We start from the raw sequence: 17,557 nt of genomic DNA, 5'->3' as shown, positions 1-17,557 counted from the left end.
TAGTGGAGGGCAAACTGCCGAGTCATTCTGGTATCATGTTTATTTCTGAGCCTCTCCAAAAGAGAAGGGAAAGGCTAGGAAGTGGAGTGGCGCCTGAAGAGATGGACTGTAGAGGGCATCAAAGCTATTTGCCCGTTTAAAAGGCACTCTATGTCTCGTTCAATGATACAACAATAAATCAGTTGGATCAAACTTATCTTAAAGCTTTCAGAAAGCCCAATTTAGATTCATGCAAACTTGTAAACAACAGTTTGTTACTTTAGGGTGAACATATTTTGATTTCCATAAAAGAGTACACTTGGGTCGACCTCGGCATACTCAAAAAGTACTAAATGTTTTCTTGAATATACCTTGTAAAGACAAAATATAATATAGTAGATAAAAAGGCTGTTTTTCTCCACAGGGTTTCAAAAATGAAATTCTCTATAACAAAGATTCAAAATAAATTCTAAACTCACTTATTATGCATTACAACAATCTGAAATTAAAACTATAACAAACAACTCAAGGTTACAAAACCCCCATCCATGGAGTTTTCATCATCCAGGAGAGTCTTCCTTTTAAATTTAATCCACCAGTATTTGGCCTTTTTTAATCTCTTTCGATTTTGGACTTTGGTCCTCTTTTTCTTTACCTCTTGTGTTATGATTTTCGTCAAAACAAATTGGCATCTTTAATGATTCCATCACGTCAATTACTGTATTGAACCATATTGGCTGTAAAGAGCAACTCCTTTCAGAGACTGGTGGAATTTCTCAGATAGAGAAAATATTAGCTGAGATACGGTCGACCACAAAATATATTACATTCCCCTAAGTTCTAGTCGCTTTTCGAGATAATTATATTAAAACTAATGTGATTTTTATCAAATCAACCATGGTTCACCCCGTCACTTCCATGTCTAACCTGAAGTCAGTGACACCTATGAACTATGACAGCTGAGCTTTAACGGTGTGGGTCGGCTTTCACACTGCTCTACTGCTGACAAGGAAAAGTATGCCCTCACTGGCCCAGAATAACATGGATGAACACTGAAGAATATCAAATGGGATGGCTTATGTCAGGGAAGAGACGGCCTTGTGTGATTCGACTCTGCCCTCCCAGCTCTGCTTTACACCCTTTTCTGTCCTGTGTCGCAGCAAATATACACAGAGCAGAGGCAAAAGCAGCCGTGAAAAACATCACCCAGTGTTACTGAGCAGCATCCGAACATGCACAGTACACGTCGGTGCAGATCAGCGTCCAAGGAGCAATTAAAACAGCTGAAATCTGATCTGAATCGAAACGGCAAAACGTAGTGGAATATATGAGAAAAATGAAGGGTTTTTTTTCTGAAAAGTAAACAAGTGTATGGACAGGGGCACATTATAGCAGAAAAGCCAGAATCCCAAAACTACACAACATGGTTCAGAGCTCGACTAAATTAAAGCCATTTTATAGCTTTAGTTGAATTAAACCTCGATCAAACATTGCACTGTTTCTTTGAACATAATTGATTAGATGTCTTTGAAAGTCAGATATTCGGGTGCTTTCACACTGGTTTAATCCCGGATTCGATCCGAATGGGCAGAGGACATTTTATCATCTTGGTTTGGCTCATTTTGTGTTCAGAGCACAACTTCTGATCCACTTCAGTCTGTGGTGTAGTGGCATGAGCTAACCGCTTGAGGGTGCCGTTACTGGGATAGAGACTTCTCTAGAAAGAGAAACAGAAACCTGAAGAAGAGGCTCTCATCTATGGGTGAAAGCAAGCGCTTAAGAGTGCACAGAAACTTCTGCCTTCTTCGTTTGTTCTTTCACAACATTTAGCAATGGAGCAACAAGTTGCCGTGGTTTTAAAGTCTTGTGCTGCGCCGTTGACGGCTCCCCCGACCATTCACAATGCCATGCTCTCAACATTATCGCTGATACTTCTTGTGTTTGATCCGTTCAGAGAGCAGCTGCGTTCATGTCATTCCAAATCGCTGCGAGACCGGCAGACACAATCACAATTTGCCTGTTTAATCTGCTCTAGACTTTGTTTGACTAGACTATAGGAGCAAACAAATCCTAGAGCGTTTTAACCAGGTTTGGTTCAAACAACCACCATCACACAACCGTCATTGAGTCTAAAGAGTTACACACTCCTTAAAAACTACAATTATAATAATCTAGTCCTGTGCTTTGAAAACTGTATTGGAAAAAAATATGGGTAGCGTAGTTCAAGCATCAAGCAAGAGGGCTTGAGAGGCTCAGCGGTAACAGCGGAGACGAATACGCAACATCTTCCTCAAAAACTGTTGCTGCTTTGACTTAAGCCACTCAAAGTCGTATTCATATGCTTTTCACAGGTGGTGAATATACTGCAAAGACAACACAAAAACCTCACAGTTTCTGACTGACCAGTGTCGATGTAAAATTCACACTAAACAATACGTTTTGGGAAGGAAATATAGCCAATGTGTCCATTTTTTTAATTTTTTTTTTTTCCTCTAACATTTAAGCTGATCTCCTGCTTGCCAGGTTGAGTCTTTTAGTAATATTTTAACTGGAAACCTAAAACATGTGTAAGTCACGTAACTTAAAGGATGTCATTTTGGCAGCAAAACTGAAACATGGTGTTGATTCTCTATGGCTGGTGTTGTGGGGAAATAACGTGTGTGTTCAAAACATGTCTCACTCTGAAAAAAAAAAAGATTACTTCACTTCTGCAAATTTGCCCATGGTGCATGAAATCAAAAGACGCAGCCTTGGGTTTTATGTTGTTGGGGGTGTTTGGTGTCAGACGCAACAATAATCTTTATGGAGGAAGATATGTAAACACTCCTAATCTCTACGGACCAACAGTAGATATTTTAGCTGTAAAATAAAAAGGACCGGCACATTTGTTTTTTTCTTTAAAGTGCACTGAGACCATTCTTAATGGTGTTTGCTCATTGTTTACAGCCTGTGATCAGCGGTTTGCAGTTTGAGCCACCTGGTTTGGGTCCGGCACCAATACGTGTGTGTGTGCGCAAAAGGCAAGTGGGTTTGTTTTACATGTTTGCATGCATGGCTGTGACAAAAATAAGACACCGGGGTTAAATGAGGATGGGGCTGTTGAGTGCAATTATCTGTATGTTAAACAATTTGACACACTTTAAAGGCAGAATAAAGCCACTGAAACCCCTGCAGGACCCCACAGAGATTATCTGACCTTAAACAGTGAGAAGAAGTGTCTCCTAATCGCCCAAAGTGTTTGACTGTACACAGGAAACTGCTGAGAGAAGCCAAAAGATGTGTGGGTTTACAACATGAGCCACGAGTTTGTAAATAGAGTTATACTTCCTATGATTGAGGAAGTTCAACCTATAAATATGTAACTTGTGAATTCCCCTTCTTCTTCTGCTGTCACCTGACACTGCCTCTACTCTTATATAAAGTGGGTTTATGATTAATCTAAGTGACTTCAAATGCAGAGCAGGAATTTCCCCCAACAAGTCTAAATACAATGTCAAATATCTTTCAAACAAAAAATGTCACTCGAACTAGGCCTGCACGATATCGCTTAAAACCAATCTATCGATATTTTTAGGCCAAGTCAAGATGTACGGTATATATATCTTGATAAAATATTTCTCCTCTCAATCACTGTACAAGTGTTAAATTCAACCCTCTGATGCATAAAGTGACACCAATAGGATGATTCAGGTAGACCCTTATATTAGGGGTGTTCCGACAAAGGAACCTTACAATTTGATTGAGATTCAGGATGCTACGATTCGATTATCACAACATTAACGATTATCACGATTTTCAATGCATCGAGGTAACCCAGTCCACGGCCCCTGAAAGCGTTGAGTTGGCAGCGGGGCCCTTTCTGCTCAGTTTTTCTTCGGAACCAAGTCGTCAGAGTCTATCTTTGTCCATCTTAACGACAAGTAATTTGCAAACTCGCCTTGGGCTCTTCCCTTTAGTCCCCTCTCTCTTCCCATCTCTCCTTAAACACAAATACTAGGGCCCTATAAAATCTATTTGATTTTTTTTCCAAATTCCATGTTTTCCTCATTATTATTATTATTATTATTATTATTATTATTTTTTTTTTTTAGAAATTATCCTTTTTTTCAGAAAATATTAGTTTTTACCTCCTGTGAGGAAACAAAATAAATACTAAATAAAAAGAAAACCATAAATAAATAAAAATGTATGTAAAAAATAAAAATGTAATTTAAAATAATGAGTAAGCTACAAGTATATATAAGTTGTACTGACATGAATTATTCTGACTGCTCCTTTTTAATCATTCATATGTCAGATAAAGATGTATGAGAGCAGCATTGTCACCCAATGTCCCCTCAGGGATTAATGGTTTATTGATTAAGTTTTGATCAATTTAATTGCAATTAACCTAATTTCAAATATCCCGATGACATCATTCTAGACCATAATGATTAGACGAAAACAAATGGACACAAAGATGCATCAGTTATTTCACCACTAGGGGCCAGAATATTTGACAGTATCAGAAGTTATCTTAACAATGTTTCAGACTCTACAATCCCTGATAACGATGGTCTCGTCCACAACAACAGAACAACTTTTGATAAGATATTGTTTAAACACACTCAGCAGGTGAAGCTGACATGGCTGCTCGTGTTTTCACGGAGCGCCGCAGCGCTTCACGAGAAATGGGCGGAGTTTCACAGACACATAAAAGTTAAGCAGGAACTGATGGGCTCAATATTTAGGAGTGATGAGTTGTGTAGTTTTTGGCAGTTTAGATGGTGTTTTGGGTGGTTCAGACTAGTGATCGACCGATTCATCGGCCGGACGATTTTTGATTGTGTTTTATGTGTATCAGCATCGGCCGATGTGCGCTGCTGCGTTCGCCGATCCACTTTATATACACAGCGGCTGACACAGGCTGCGTAGTTTTTAAAACTTTGAGAAGCAGTTTACCACTTGTTGGAATATTTGTTCTTGTTAATGCTGATATAATTTAGAACAGAAGCTTAAAAGTTTGTTGCTTAATGCGCATATGACATCACGTTATTTTCCTCTGCTAATTTTAGTTCTGGGGTTGTGTTGGAATGGACTATTATTCATGGTTTCTTTTTGTGTTTAATACTATAATTATGTTATTTATACTCAATAATCCTGCTACTGAAATGTATTTTCAGTCAGGCCAACTTTTGTCAAAGCTATTGTCAGGACAAAGATGAACAGTTCTCTTTCATAATATTTCATGAGATGTTTCACGTTATTTTTTACTTATTCTTGTTCTACATCACCTGTTTTTAATATTTGTTAAAGATTTTTTACTTTGTGTCGTTCTACCTCACCTTTGTTAATTTCAATAAATGTTCCTTTTTTAAAAATCGACACTTGTAGGATTTGTTATCATCATAGTGTAATTTTTATGATTTAAATTGAGGGAGCAAAAGTAGTATCGGCTCAAGAAAATCGGCAGTCTGTATCGGTCATCTCCCATGGAACAAACCATGATATAAAGAGTACATGCGATACATCGCCCACCATTAACTTCAAGCACCAAAACATTGTAAAATATCAGTTTGATAAGGTGAATAGGTGGGAATAGAGAATAGGATTTGATTCATAAATAATTCTAAAATTCAAGACTTGTTTGTAAAGATACAGGGTCATAAATAAGACACTTTATTGCTGAACTCTCTCTCCATCTAACCTGCATTAGCACAGATTAATGATCCCATGCCTGTGTACTAGCATTATGTCACAGGTGATGCAGCACAACTTAAGAGTACATTAAATCTGTCTGTTGTCCAAACGAGGCTACAGTACTGAAAGCAGCTCTCCACTTAGCTTTCCATCCTCCTGCTTTTCACTCAGCATTACCATGGCATCACTCAAAAGCAAAGGGGATTAAACATCTGTTAAAGCCTGCCCATTTCACCCAGCAGGAAAAGACACATTTAGGCCTCTCACTGCTCCGGTGAGACGTTTTAACATCCTGTCTGACTCTCAATCCGAACAGATGAGGTCAGGTCACGCAGCTCTGAAATAATGCACTTAATCTCAAATCATTGTAAAAAAAAAAAAAAAAGCTGTGTGTATTGTATCATAGTTCAAAGGCTTTGGTAATATGTGTGCATATGTGAACACAATAACAGAAAAATGTGTCATTTGTAGCCATCTGTTCTCCCTCTCCTTCCTTTAGTTACTCTTCTTGTCACTAATGGCAGGCTATCACTGGCTTATCAGCCACTCAGAGCTACATTACCTCTTGGTGGAGCTTCAACTTCCTGTGCAACACACCACCCCTTCCCCCGATCCGCCAATTCATTTGATTTCTCATGCCTAATCAACCATTCCATCAAAAGCACTCGGTCATATCCTCTGCTTCCATTTTTTTTCTTCCTGTCCACAGTTTACAAAAGTCACGTCATCTTTAAGTCATCCATTCTGATTTTCTGCAATCGCCAAAAATGGACGGAAAAAACGGAATTCACGTTGTAACGCGGAACTACTTTATTTAAGATTGCACACCAAAATGCATCACATGCATGTTTTGGGACATACAGTATCAAACGCTGACATTTTGTTTTCACCAGAATACGGGTGACTGAATGTCTAGAAAAAGCAATAAACAAACAAATGTGTCTAATTCTGCCAAAAATCTCTTTCTACATGTAACGTTTGAGTAGCGACCATGCTATCCTGTGATTAAAAATGAATGCAGAGCTTAATCTAAAGTGTGTTTTAATGTGTTTTGATTAACAAGCAGTTTAGATTATCATCACTGCATTTAAATCTGAAAAGGACATGTTGGTGTTGGTGTAATAGATAAACTGGTGATCGTTTTACCTGGTGACACGTCAAGGCAGAAGAATCTCCAATCAGACGTTTTGTGCAAAACGTGGGTGTGATCCATCGGTTGGCGGTAATTAAAGGTTTAACAAACATTTTTGGACCATAATCCCACATTTTCATGGTATTTTGTACGTTAAACGGGTGGGTAAGGGCCTAGCAGTGTGCCTATGTCGCTCTCGCAATATGAATTTATCATAACATCCTGATTTTGTAAATTATCTGACACCAAAATGTAAAATGAAATGACTATTTACCCTATTTAACATGTTTGGGATGATTTCGAGAAGTTTAATAGCCAGTCAAGTCATATAAATATGGAACCTTTCCCACAAACATGCACCACCACATCTACCTACTGTATCTACCTATAAAAGCAATAATGTTGTGGGTGCGTGTGTGTGTGCATCTGTTATTTTGGAGTAATTTGGTGTTGCAAAACGTTCATTTTAAGATTACGGCCCTGCCAGTATTGAAAGCGGAATTGAGTGCGCTACTTTCAGTTCCGGGTCATGAGGTCACTGTGTCGCAGTTTGTTTGGGTTTAAAAAAAAGGTCAATATTAAAAATGTTTTTTGTACTGCTAAAAGTTATTTAGGTTAATATTTCATGATTATTTAATATTTCATGGTTATTTAATATTTCATGGTTATTTAAAATGATTCCCGTGATCCCAAACTTCCTTTAAGTCTTTGGTCACAGACTCCACTTCCTCCTCCGTCTCCATCACTGTGCCATGCTATCGTCATTGCTCGCTAAAGCGCTGTTTTACTAGAGTCGGTATTGAACTCAACGCGTTCAATACGCCATCTGGAAAACTGCGGATTCTCGGCGGTGCCGCACATGGAAGCTAAGCTCTGACCAATCCGTTCGAAGATAATCAATGATTTTTGTTTAATGAAAAAAAGACAGCCAAATTGTAGATAAATAATACTTTAATTTACTTACTCACTCATGTAGTTTGGAGCTTTACTTTTCGTTTTGCACAGTTTTGTTACTTTTCTGATTGGCGCTACAACAGCTATGGAGTTTGGTTATCAGCGTCTCACATTTCACGGGAGCACACGCACACACGCGTAAGATATTTCGAACACACGCCCTCACCACACATAAGGTATTGATAATAAATATATACTAAATTAGTAGAATAAAACAAAAAAACTCAACAACATTTATACAAAAAGTACACAAAACGACAAAAGAAATGCACAAAAATATACAAAAAGGCTCCAAAAACACACAACATGACTCCAAAAAACATACATTAGAGAAAAATACACCAAACGAAAAAAAATGTAAAAATGAGTTAACAAAAAAAAAACCCAAACACATTTACCATGTGCATGTCCCACAGAATAAAACCAGGGAAGTCGCACACACTATTTTACTTTGCACCCGCAAATAAACCCCTTTATAACACTACAGAGTACACAGTATGTGCACCTCTTTGAAAATCCAACCTTCAAACACATACTCATTTGGCCATAATTGACAACTATACTTAAGCTCCCACTATATTAATACATACTTTCGACAGGCACTGTACTAGTGATACAAATTTAAAATCTCAGCATGTACAAATGACATCAGCATATGCAATTGAATACCTAATAATATCATTTCTCTTTATTATCGACAACTGGGCGCCAGAGACCTTCTCCTGAACCTCCATGTAATCCTGTACTTTCGTCATTCATTCCAACCCTGCAGTCATTGCAGGGTGTTGACTTTAAATTCTTACAATATCACTGCACAAGCCAGTTCAGGTCCGGCAACACCAGCTGGAAGGGCAATACTAATATTTCAAACCAGTGACATGAGAGGGAGGAGAGGTCGTACAAATCACATTTACAACCAGGAGTTACTGATGTAACACTAGAAATGTCACTGCAATAGTAGCCAGTTTACGAGACAAAAGCGCTCTGTCTAAAACAACAGTTATTGTTTGTAGTGAGTAAATGTTGCTTGAAATCACTCAAAAAAAAAAAATAGTAACCAGTCCAAGTAAGTGAGTAAATTGTAGTTTACCAAGATTGAATTTGAGATAATGATAGTAAGGGTGTCCTGATCCGATTTCTAAGCACTCTGATAGATCATTTGTTTTAATTGGATTTATTAAGGTAATTTTTTATGGTGTTCTAATTTTTATATATACATATTTGTTTTTATTAAATTCGTTGAGGTTATTTTTCAGGGTCTTTTAATTTATTTGTTATTTCATTCAATTGCAAAATATTCTTATGTTTAACCTAGGGGTGGGAACCTCTGGGTAGCTCACGATACAATACACAGCTCCCGATAGCGATTATCTCACGATATGACAATGCTGCAATTATCGATATATTGGTCAGAAAGCAATCTACGATAATCTATGACATAACAAGAAAAAAAAAAAGATTAAGTGAAAAAGTACAATTTTTATTTTATATCTCTGAAAGACAATAAATTGAAAAAGTGTCCTATGAACAGTGACACTATTTTAGTGCAAAATTTATGTAAATAAGTGTTAACATACCAATGTAAATGAATAAGTATCTCCAATAGTGCTTTCTGTAAACAAACAATAGGGTCTTTCTTACCAGTGACACCAGTATAGTGCAATATTCCAGTAAACAATATATTGGTTCCTTCAACAAACAGTGACAACATTTCTGTGAAGACCTACCTGCACATTTTAGTGAAAAAGCAGAAAAGGTTTTGAAAATAATGAAATAAATGTTAAATAAAAAAACAAATTAAATCGATACTTGGCACGAGCCGATCGATAATCGATCGTGCAAAAAAAATATTGCGATACATCACCATGTCGAGATATCGTCACTTTCCTAGTTTAAACCAAGTCAAAATGTATGTAATCCATTGGTTAATAATAAATTAGTCACTACTTGACTGAATATTGTTCTCCGAGTAATATCACTTGATCAAGCCTTTTCTAACATTCCTCACTACAAAATAAGTCACAAAAAAAACACAAATGATTCGTGCTGATATTAGCATTAGCCAGTTTTTTAAGGAAGTAATACCAGCATTTTATTGCAAGTGGAAGTGAAAAAGACGCATTAGGACACTCCTAAATGATAGACGTATGTGTTTTTCAGAGTTATTGCTACATTTAATTCAGGTTCAAAACTTAAAGAAAACTTTGTTTAAATTCCTCAGGCGAAGCAAGTGTTTACAGTCCAGTTGAAGATTGACAAACAACTTTTGTTATCTCTAAGAAAAACTGTTGCACAGCAAAGAAACACCCCTGATGAGGGGCCTCCACCCTTACTGCGTAGCACCCAAACAACCAAAAAAAATACACACACGCAAAAATCATCTGCTATAATAACCATTGTGTCACACTCATACATTAGCAAAGACAGAGGCAATGCATCTCTCTGATGTAGGTTTCTCTTAGTACATTAAACCTCACCTAGAAGTTGCTCCTTATATGTAAATGGTTCTTTCTTTGCATTGCAAATGAATGGGAAAGCCAGGATACATCATGGGTGTCTCAGGACGGTCCCTGACACAAAGATTACAGCTTTGAACTTTAACTCAGGTGTTACACCCACCGTGTGTAGGATTCTGCAGTGATCTGACTAACTCGTGACCGACACAGTCCGAGTCCACTGCTTTCATAAAGGCACTGACGGTGCAAACATAACGTTTTAAAACTGAGGGGTTCAAAAGAAGGCTACTATTCTCAAATCAAACAAAAGCATATTGACTTTTCTCTCCAGTCTGAGACACCTTTGAACCCATGCGGTGAATAAGCTCAGTACAATCCGATAGAACACGGAACGTTTGAGAGTTCTAGTATTTCCATTCTGCATCATTGGTAAAAGCCAAAATGATCATTTGTTAAAGTGCTAGTAGAGGAACACATATTTGTTTATTCTGCAGAAGTAAGGTCGCTGTGTTTCCCCGCAAGTGAACATCTGCTCGGTCCACGTCACGATGCACGTGAACCGAGTCGTCAGCAGTTTTCCTGCTACTCATCCAGGGCACCTTTCACAGGAAATAGTCACATGTGCATATCACAGTTAACCCATTATCAAGTTAACCAGTGGTCCTAAAGAGCTCCACGTCCTAGACACTGACCTCCACTGTGATGTCATCACCATCTAACCTGGGTGCCACCATCCACGTCTGCTTATCAACTGCAGGCAATAGTCTGGTTATTAGGAGGCTTGATGAGCGATGCAGGATGATGGAGTGTTTCAAAAGTTCTAGGCTGTTTTCAAAATGTCATACTAACATACTACTCATTAGGAGTGTGACGATATCTCAATACGGCGATATATCACAATATTTTTTTTTCTTGTTATGTCAGATTATTGTAGATTGACTTCTGACCAATATATCGATAATCTCAGTATCGTCATATTGTGAGATAATCGTGAGTTTTGTATCGTGTATCGTGAGGTACCCAGAGGTTCCCACCACCAGCAGACAGTTTATCCTCATTGAGTGTGTAGTACGTTAATATGCGATTTTGAAAACCGCCCGAGTGTCGCTATCAACTGGTGACCTACATTTGCAATTATATTATTATCATTTTATATTGCTACTGGTTGCAGTGTTATCCTTGTCCTCTTGCCTATTTCTCTCTTTTTTTATTGTTTGCACCAACCCACTAAAACAGGGGTGGCAAACTCATTTTAATTGTGGGGTGACGTTGAATACAGACCACTTTAACCTCAAGTGAACCACAGATTACAGATGGTAAAACAAGCAATTTTATCATTCTTTTGCGCTAGTTTGCACTTCCACGTATAATAGTATTTAAAGTACGTAAGGCACCAACAACATCAGAACAATGAGTGACTGATTCCTGTCACTGCAGGGTGTAAAATGTCCATGTTTTGTGACCAATTCAAGGTTTATTTGTATTGTTTTGATGTTGATTTTGTCGTGAAGTTTGAGACAAAGAATAAAGAAAGGGAGAAATTATTTATTTAATTTGGGGAAATTTTGGGCTGGAAATTTCAGGAAATTTGTAGGATTTTGAAAAACTTTAGAGTACTTACAATAATTTAGTTTCAAAATTACTTCCATCATGTGATATAAGCATAGGAAAACTGAGCCCTGTAAAAATAATTGTGCAGTTTCATTAAATGTGTGTATTTGGAGGTACTGAGATATCAACACCTGAATCGGTTGGTGATTTACACAACAAAGTGGCTAACCGTACGTAGATGTACGGACAACCCCCCCGGTGCTATTCGTACGTGACCGATGACTTTACCAGAAGTCATGTGACCATTCCGTACAAACCAAAAATGGCTGAACAAGCGATACACGTACGAATTCTCGGTGACAAGAAATTCCAATCCACTTCAGGAGGTTAGGGTTAGTTAGTCCGTAACGTAGTTTATGACTCTACGTATAAATAGCAAACAGAAGTACTGGCTAATGAGGGGCGCTACGTATGAATATCACAACAATTCATAAATATGTAGCACGTCGGTGCCTTGGTTGCCAACTGCCGTAAAATTATACAGAAGAAGAACGTCGTTTAAACATCTACGTATCAATAGCAAACAGAAGTACAAGTACGTAGCGTCTTAGTCACGCGGTCTATCACGTGACCTAAACTGGCCAATGAAGGGTGCTGCATACAGGTAGAATGTCAGTATATTCATACGTCTACGTGCGGAAAGCGACTGCTTTTACACAATGAGTCATGTTTTCATGCCATCTTACTTTCTCCTGCGGGCCAAATTAGGAGCTTTAAAGGGCCAGATTTGGCCCCCGAGCCTTGAGTTTGACACGTACACTAGAACAATTTCCTCGTATTGTGTAAATTATATCTGGCAAAAAAAAACCCTATGTAAAATATGATGAGGCTTAATTTAAAGAGTAGTTAAATTAAATACTGAGTAGTGGAGTGATAACATGTTAACACAAACATTTACATTTAATGTGTTGCAGTGAATAAATTCTGATCAAATGCATGGTTGGATGGATGTTTGTACTACCAATGACATCTACTGATAACAACGGTCGGAAGTCTTTCACCATCTAACAAGGAAACCTCTAGGTCTGAAACACCGGCTTGATTAGTGAGCGAGGCTAAGCTAGATATCGTTCAGCCTTCATACAACACGAATAATGTCCTCCTGTGTGAATCTGTCAGTAATGAGGAGAAGCACACAGACAGCCTGGAGGTGACTGACGTGTTGTCAGTAGCTCATGACTGACTGCAGTTGACCTGTGACCGCCCGAGCTAGTCACTTTAGCCGCCTGGTACTCACCCCATTAACCAATCCATGGTGCAGGTCTGAGCTAGCGAAGCTAACGTTAGCTGGCAGGGGATAAATCCACCAGGAGCCGGAGGCAACCCCGGAGTTTATCCAGCCAACACCCTCGCTAGCCGGGCCGCCTGGCCCCCCGAGTCTCGTCGCTCTTCCCCCGGGAACTACGTCTCTGCAAGCGGCTGGATCCCAGGCGGTCAGGCGCCGCGGAAACTTCAGTCTATCGTCCTTGTTTTGATCCCCGCAGCCTAGCCTGGGATGGTGAGACGGCGGACGGATCAGTGGGTTAGCGGACAGCGCTGCATGGAGCGACCGTGAGCCCGGATCAGGGTGGAGAGGAGGCGGTGTGCAGTAGCGGTGAATGAGAGTGTTGAGTCGGGCTGCCGCTGCTGGTTAAAGCTGGTAACCTCTGTCATGAAGCCGTGGATGGCGGCCCCGCTAGCTGCCTGTCTGTCTAAAGCCTGGCAGCCTGAACATCCACTGAAGCTGCTGCTGCTGCTGCTGCTGCTGATGATGATGTCTGAGTCCGGAAGTAAACACAGACCCGACCCTCTCTCCCTGTGTGTGCGTAAAATGCGTGTGAGCGCAGATCTGATGGGATATGTAGTCGATGGGCGTCATTATGAGCCTCGAATTTATGCAAAAGTCTCTTTAACTACCATATCTATGGAGGTAGATTTGAGTCAAAAATAAATATTTTAAATTAAAAAAAAAAACTGTTGAACATTTTTTTTCTTTTGTCCAAAATGTTATTATTATTATTTTTGATTATAAATGTTTTTTTTTTTTTTTGATTGAAAAGGTTTTTATTTATTTATTTAATAATAAAAACACAAATGTACTACCCATACTATGGCCCAAATACAAAAAAGATGACTTCAATAATAAAAAAAACAAAAAAAAGTTTTTTGTTTTTTTAATGAAGTGATTATTTTATTGAAAAGTTTTTGTATTTTTTTATTGAATAATAAAGACAAAAATCAACCTCCATAATTATTTAATCAAAAACAGTTGCCTAATCAAAACAAAATAATAATAATAAATTAAAACATTTTTTACTTCACTTCAATCAAAGAAAAAAAAAAAATTCAAATGCAAAAAAAAAAATTAAACCCAAAAGGTTGCATTTCAACACTTTGTATTTGATTGCAAATGTGTTTTTTGATTGAAGTTAAGGTTTTTTTTTGTGCATAATAATAGGGATGTGTATTGCCAAGAATGTGACAATACGATATGTTTCACGATTTGCATATCACAATACCATATATCCCAATATATTTTGGTACTAAACAATATGATTTACATCGCTATATCAGTATTTACAAATTTCACCTTTACAAGTACATAATGGTATGAAATACAATTTGTTTCTTTTTTTTTTTTTAAACTTGTGAGAAAAGGTAAATTAACTTTAATTCAAGTACCAATATCAAAAACATGTGGTTTGTTTATCAAACTGTCAAATTACATTTTTCATAAAAGTTTAACTTTTGTTTCTACAACAGATTCTGATTCTGTTAAGTTCTGAAATTCTTACAAAAAAATGCCCACATATCGAGAAAACTTCCAATCTAAAATGTATTGAGGATTGAGGTAGTTTAACAAAGTCTGATGTGGTTCACTGACACCTAGTGACCTGGCGTTTACGTGCTATGCATATGTTAGCACAATTAAATGGTTTTATTGTTAAGAAAAATATGATTAAGAAAAAAAAAAATCAATTTGGACATTTTTTAATTGATTCCATAATCGCGCGGTTAAATATTGTGATATGTTGCCAAATCATTTTTTTCTTACACCCTCAGCCTCAGCCTCTCCTTTGTTATTAGCTTAGTATTAGATTACAGCCTTTCATTATTTTTTAAATTAAATTAAATCAAATCAAATTCATTCATTTATTTCAAAATTAATCTAAAATCAGTTGAGAAAATATCCACCTTAAAATGTCAAGCAATAGCCTTCTGCTGATAGATGGAAGTGTTAGCCTCTATGCCACTACCACATTGACTGACTTACATTTTCACCCTGTTGCAATCATTGTAACATAAAAAAGAAATACTATTCTACAAACCATGGAAAAAGTCTCTGGAGGCCACAGGTCTGAAGTTAGAGTAGATGTGCAGCGACCCCTTAATGTGAACCTGTGCGGACAAGACACTTCTAGTGAGCTATGGTTTGATTATTTCATAGTGTCAGCTCCACGTACAGCAGAGCTTTACCGTCTCTCTTTCTCCTGAGCCGGAAAGAAACGAATCCAAGGACACATTATTCCTCTGTTGTGTTCTTTGGTTCTTTCTTAGAAACCTAAACTCATATCATTTACACTCATACATTGTGTTTATGGATGATTTATCCTTTTGGTCCCTTGTCATCTCTTTCAGCATCCCCACAATCACATCTATTTTTATATTAACATATAGAAAATGAAAAAATGACATGATGTAATTTTTTATTTTTATTATTTGTGTGTATTAGGGGTGTCCCAATCTGATATCGGTCCGATATCGGCCTGAAAACGAATATCGGATTCAAATTTCCGATTATTTTTTTTCCCCTATTTAATTTCCAATTTATTATATTTATTTGTAGAATACTGTAGATATTATGTTAAAGGTTAAATTTATGTAACCAATTGGTTAATAATAAATGGGTCAGTTTCTAGTGTTGCTGACTGTTGTTCTCTATTTGAGTAACATCACTTAATCAAGCCTTTTCGAACATTCCACACTACAAAATAAGTCATTATTATTTTTTTTATAAAAAAAATAAATAAATAAAATAAAGTATGTATGATTCATGCTGATATTGGATCAATATCGGTATCGGCCGATACGCAAGGCTGCAACATCGGTGTCATATTGCTAATAAAAAAAAGTTATATCGGGACATCCCTAGCGTTTATTGAGAAAATGTCATAACTTGAACCTAAATGAAATGTATCAGTTCTCTCAAATTACAATTACAGTTGTGTTTTTCTCCTCTAGCGTTTGCTGTTATTGTTGCTAAACAAGCAATTACATATTAAAATTCATTTAAAATGTTTAGGCTTGTAACTGTTTTTGGAATTTACACAAGCTTAAGCACATATTTAGGTTTGACATGTAGTGATGGAACTTTTTTTTTTCATATAAATCATTTGCTCTCATTTATGTATCAATCACGATACACATAGAAAGGTCATCACAAGCACTGTCTCTATGTATTCCACACGTGTTCTATACATTACTATCAAATAAGATGTAGGAGGAACCTAACCTATTCAAAGAGAACTGCACCTTGTCTGATCACATGATCAACATTCATGTCTGTCTTTACAATAATAACAAATCAGAGCATTGATAAAGAACACAGGGTTGTGTCCTTTGTTCTGTACGATCTGTATCATTTTGTTGTTTTGTGTGTTATTTAGTCATTTTATGTGTTGTTGTCATTTTATGTGTTTTTGTTGTCATTTTTAATGTATTTTTGTTGTCATATAGGTTTTTGGGAGTTGTTTTGTATATTTTTGCTGGTTTTTGTTTTGTACCTTTGTTGTTTTTGAGTATTTTTTTGCCATTTTATGTGTTTTTGGAGTCATTTTGTGCATTTGCATTTGGGGCCGCATAAAATTAGACTTAGATTCATTTTCAATGATTCATCTTCTATACCTACTCATCCCATAGCTACAGCAGAGATCGTACACGTGCCTCAGAGTGCCTGGTATGGTTTCCTGGTTTGTGTCTCTGTGCTTTGGATATTTAGAAATAAGCACACAGTGACCTTGAACAGGAGAAGCTAGTAGGACAACACCAGTAAGACATCACATAATGGTAACCACTGTTTATTTTATTTTCCTCAACTATATATTTATTAAAAGTGACAAAAACGAAACTATTAAAAAAATCACATGTGAACAAAAACCAAATCAAAATATATTGTCATTTTTGTCGACTAATAAAAACTAAAACTAAGACTAAAATATTCCAATAATTGATACTTTCTTTCTCATAATTATGACTTTCTTTCGCATAATGTTGCCTTTCAATCTCATAATTATGACTTTTTTTTTCTCATAGTTGACTTTCTTTCTCCTAATTATGACTTTTTTTATCTCATATTTATGACATTCTTTCTCATAATTATGAATTGCCATAGTGATTATTGATAATTTTTTTATTTTACTGGCCTAAACGGGCTTCCATACTCAGATGTTCACTGCGCACAGTGTGTTTGATACCAATATTCCTCATTTGGTAAAGTATGGATCATAGTGATTTAGGAGAAAGGATCAATATGTTGCTACTCTGCACAGAGACAGAATTCCACCTCCACTGCTGTGTGTCTGAGAGGCCATTATAGTCTGTCTTCCTTCCTTCCTTCATTCTCTCATGTCTGAATCACCCTCCCTCCGCGTTTCCTCCCTGCTTCCTTCTCCTCTTCCTCATCCTCTTCCTCAGCACATCCTCCCGCGTCTATAAATAACAGCAGCGCTCAGACATTGAGAAAAGAAGCCCTGTTAACAAGAGGCAG

At 37.2% G+C, this 17,557-nt stretch overlaps 1 protein-coding gene across 1 annotated transcript in view; it reads right to left on the bottom strand.

Moving 5' to 3' along the window:
• Positions 1-13,564, bottom strand: part of mob2a (MOB kinase activator 2a) — a 68,663-nt gene extending 55,099 nt beyond the window's left edge. The window contains exon 1 of the mRNA XM_028448982.1: positions 13,049-13,564. Coding sequence (XP_028304783.1) covers positions 13,049-13,065 — 17 coding nt within the window. The 5' untranslated portion in view covers positions 13,066-13,564. The remainder of the gene's footprint in view (positions 1-13,048) is intronic.
• Between the last annotated feature and the right edge of the window lie 3,993 nt (positions 13,565-17,557).

This window comes from Gouania willdenowi, chromosome 6, assembly GCF_900634775.1.
Source record: "Gouania willdenowi chromosome 6, fGouWil2.1, whole genome shotgun sequence".
Taxonomy (NCBI): Eukaryota; Metazoa; Chordata; class Actinopteri; order Blenniiformes; family Gobiesocidae; genus Gouania; species Gouania willdenowi.
The sequence above is the reverse complement of the archived record's forward strand: the minus strand, read 5'-3'. Positions and strand labels throughout refer to the sequence as shown.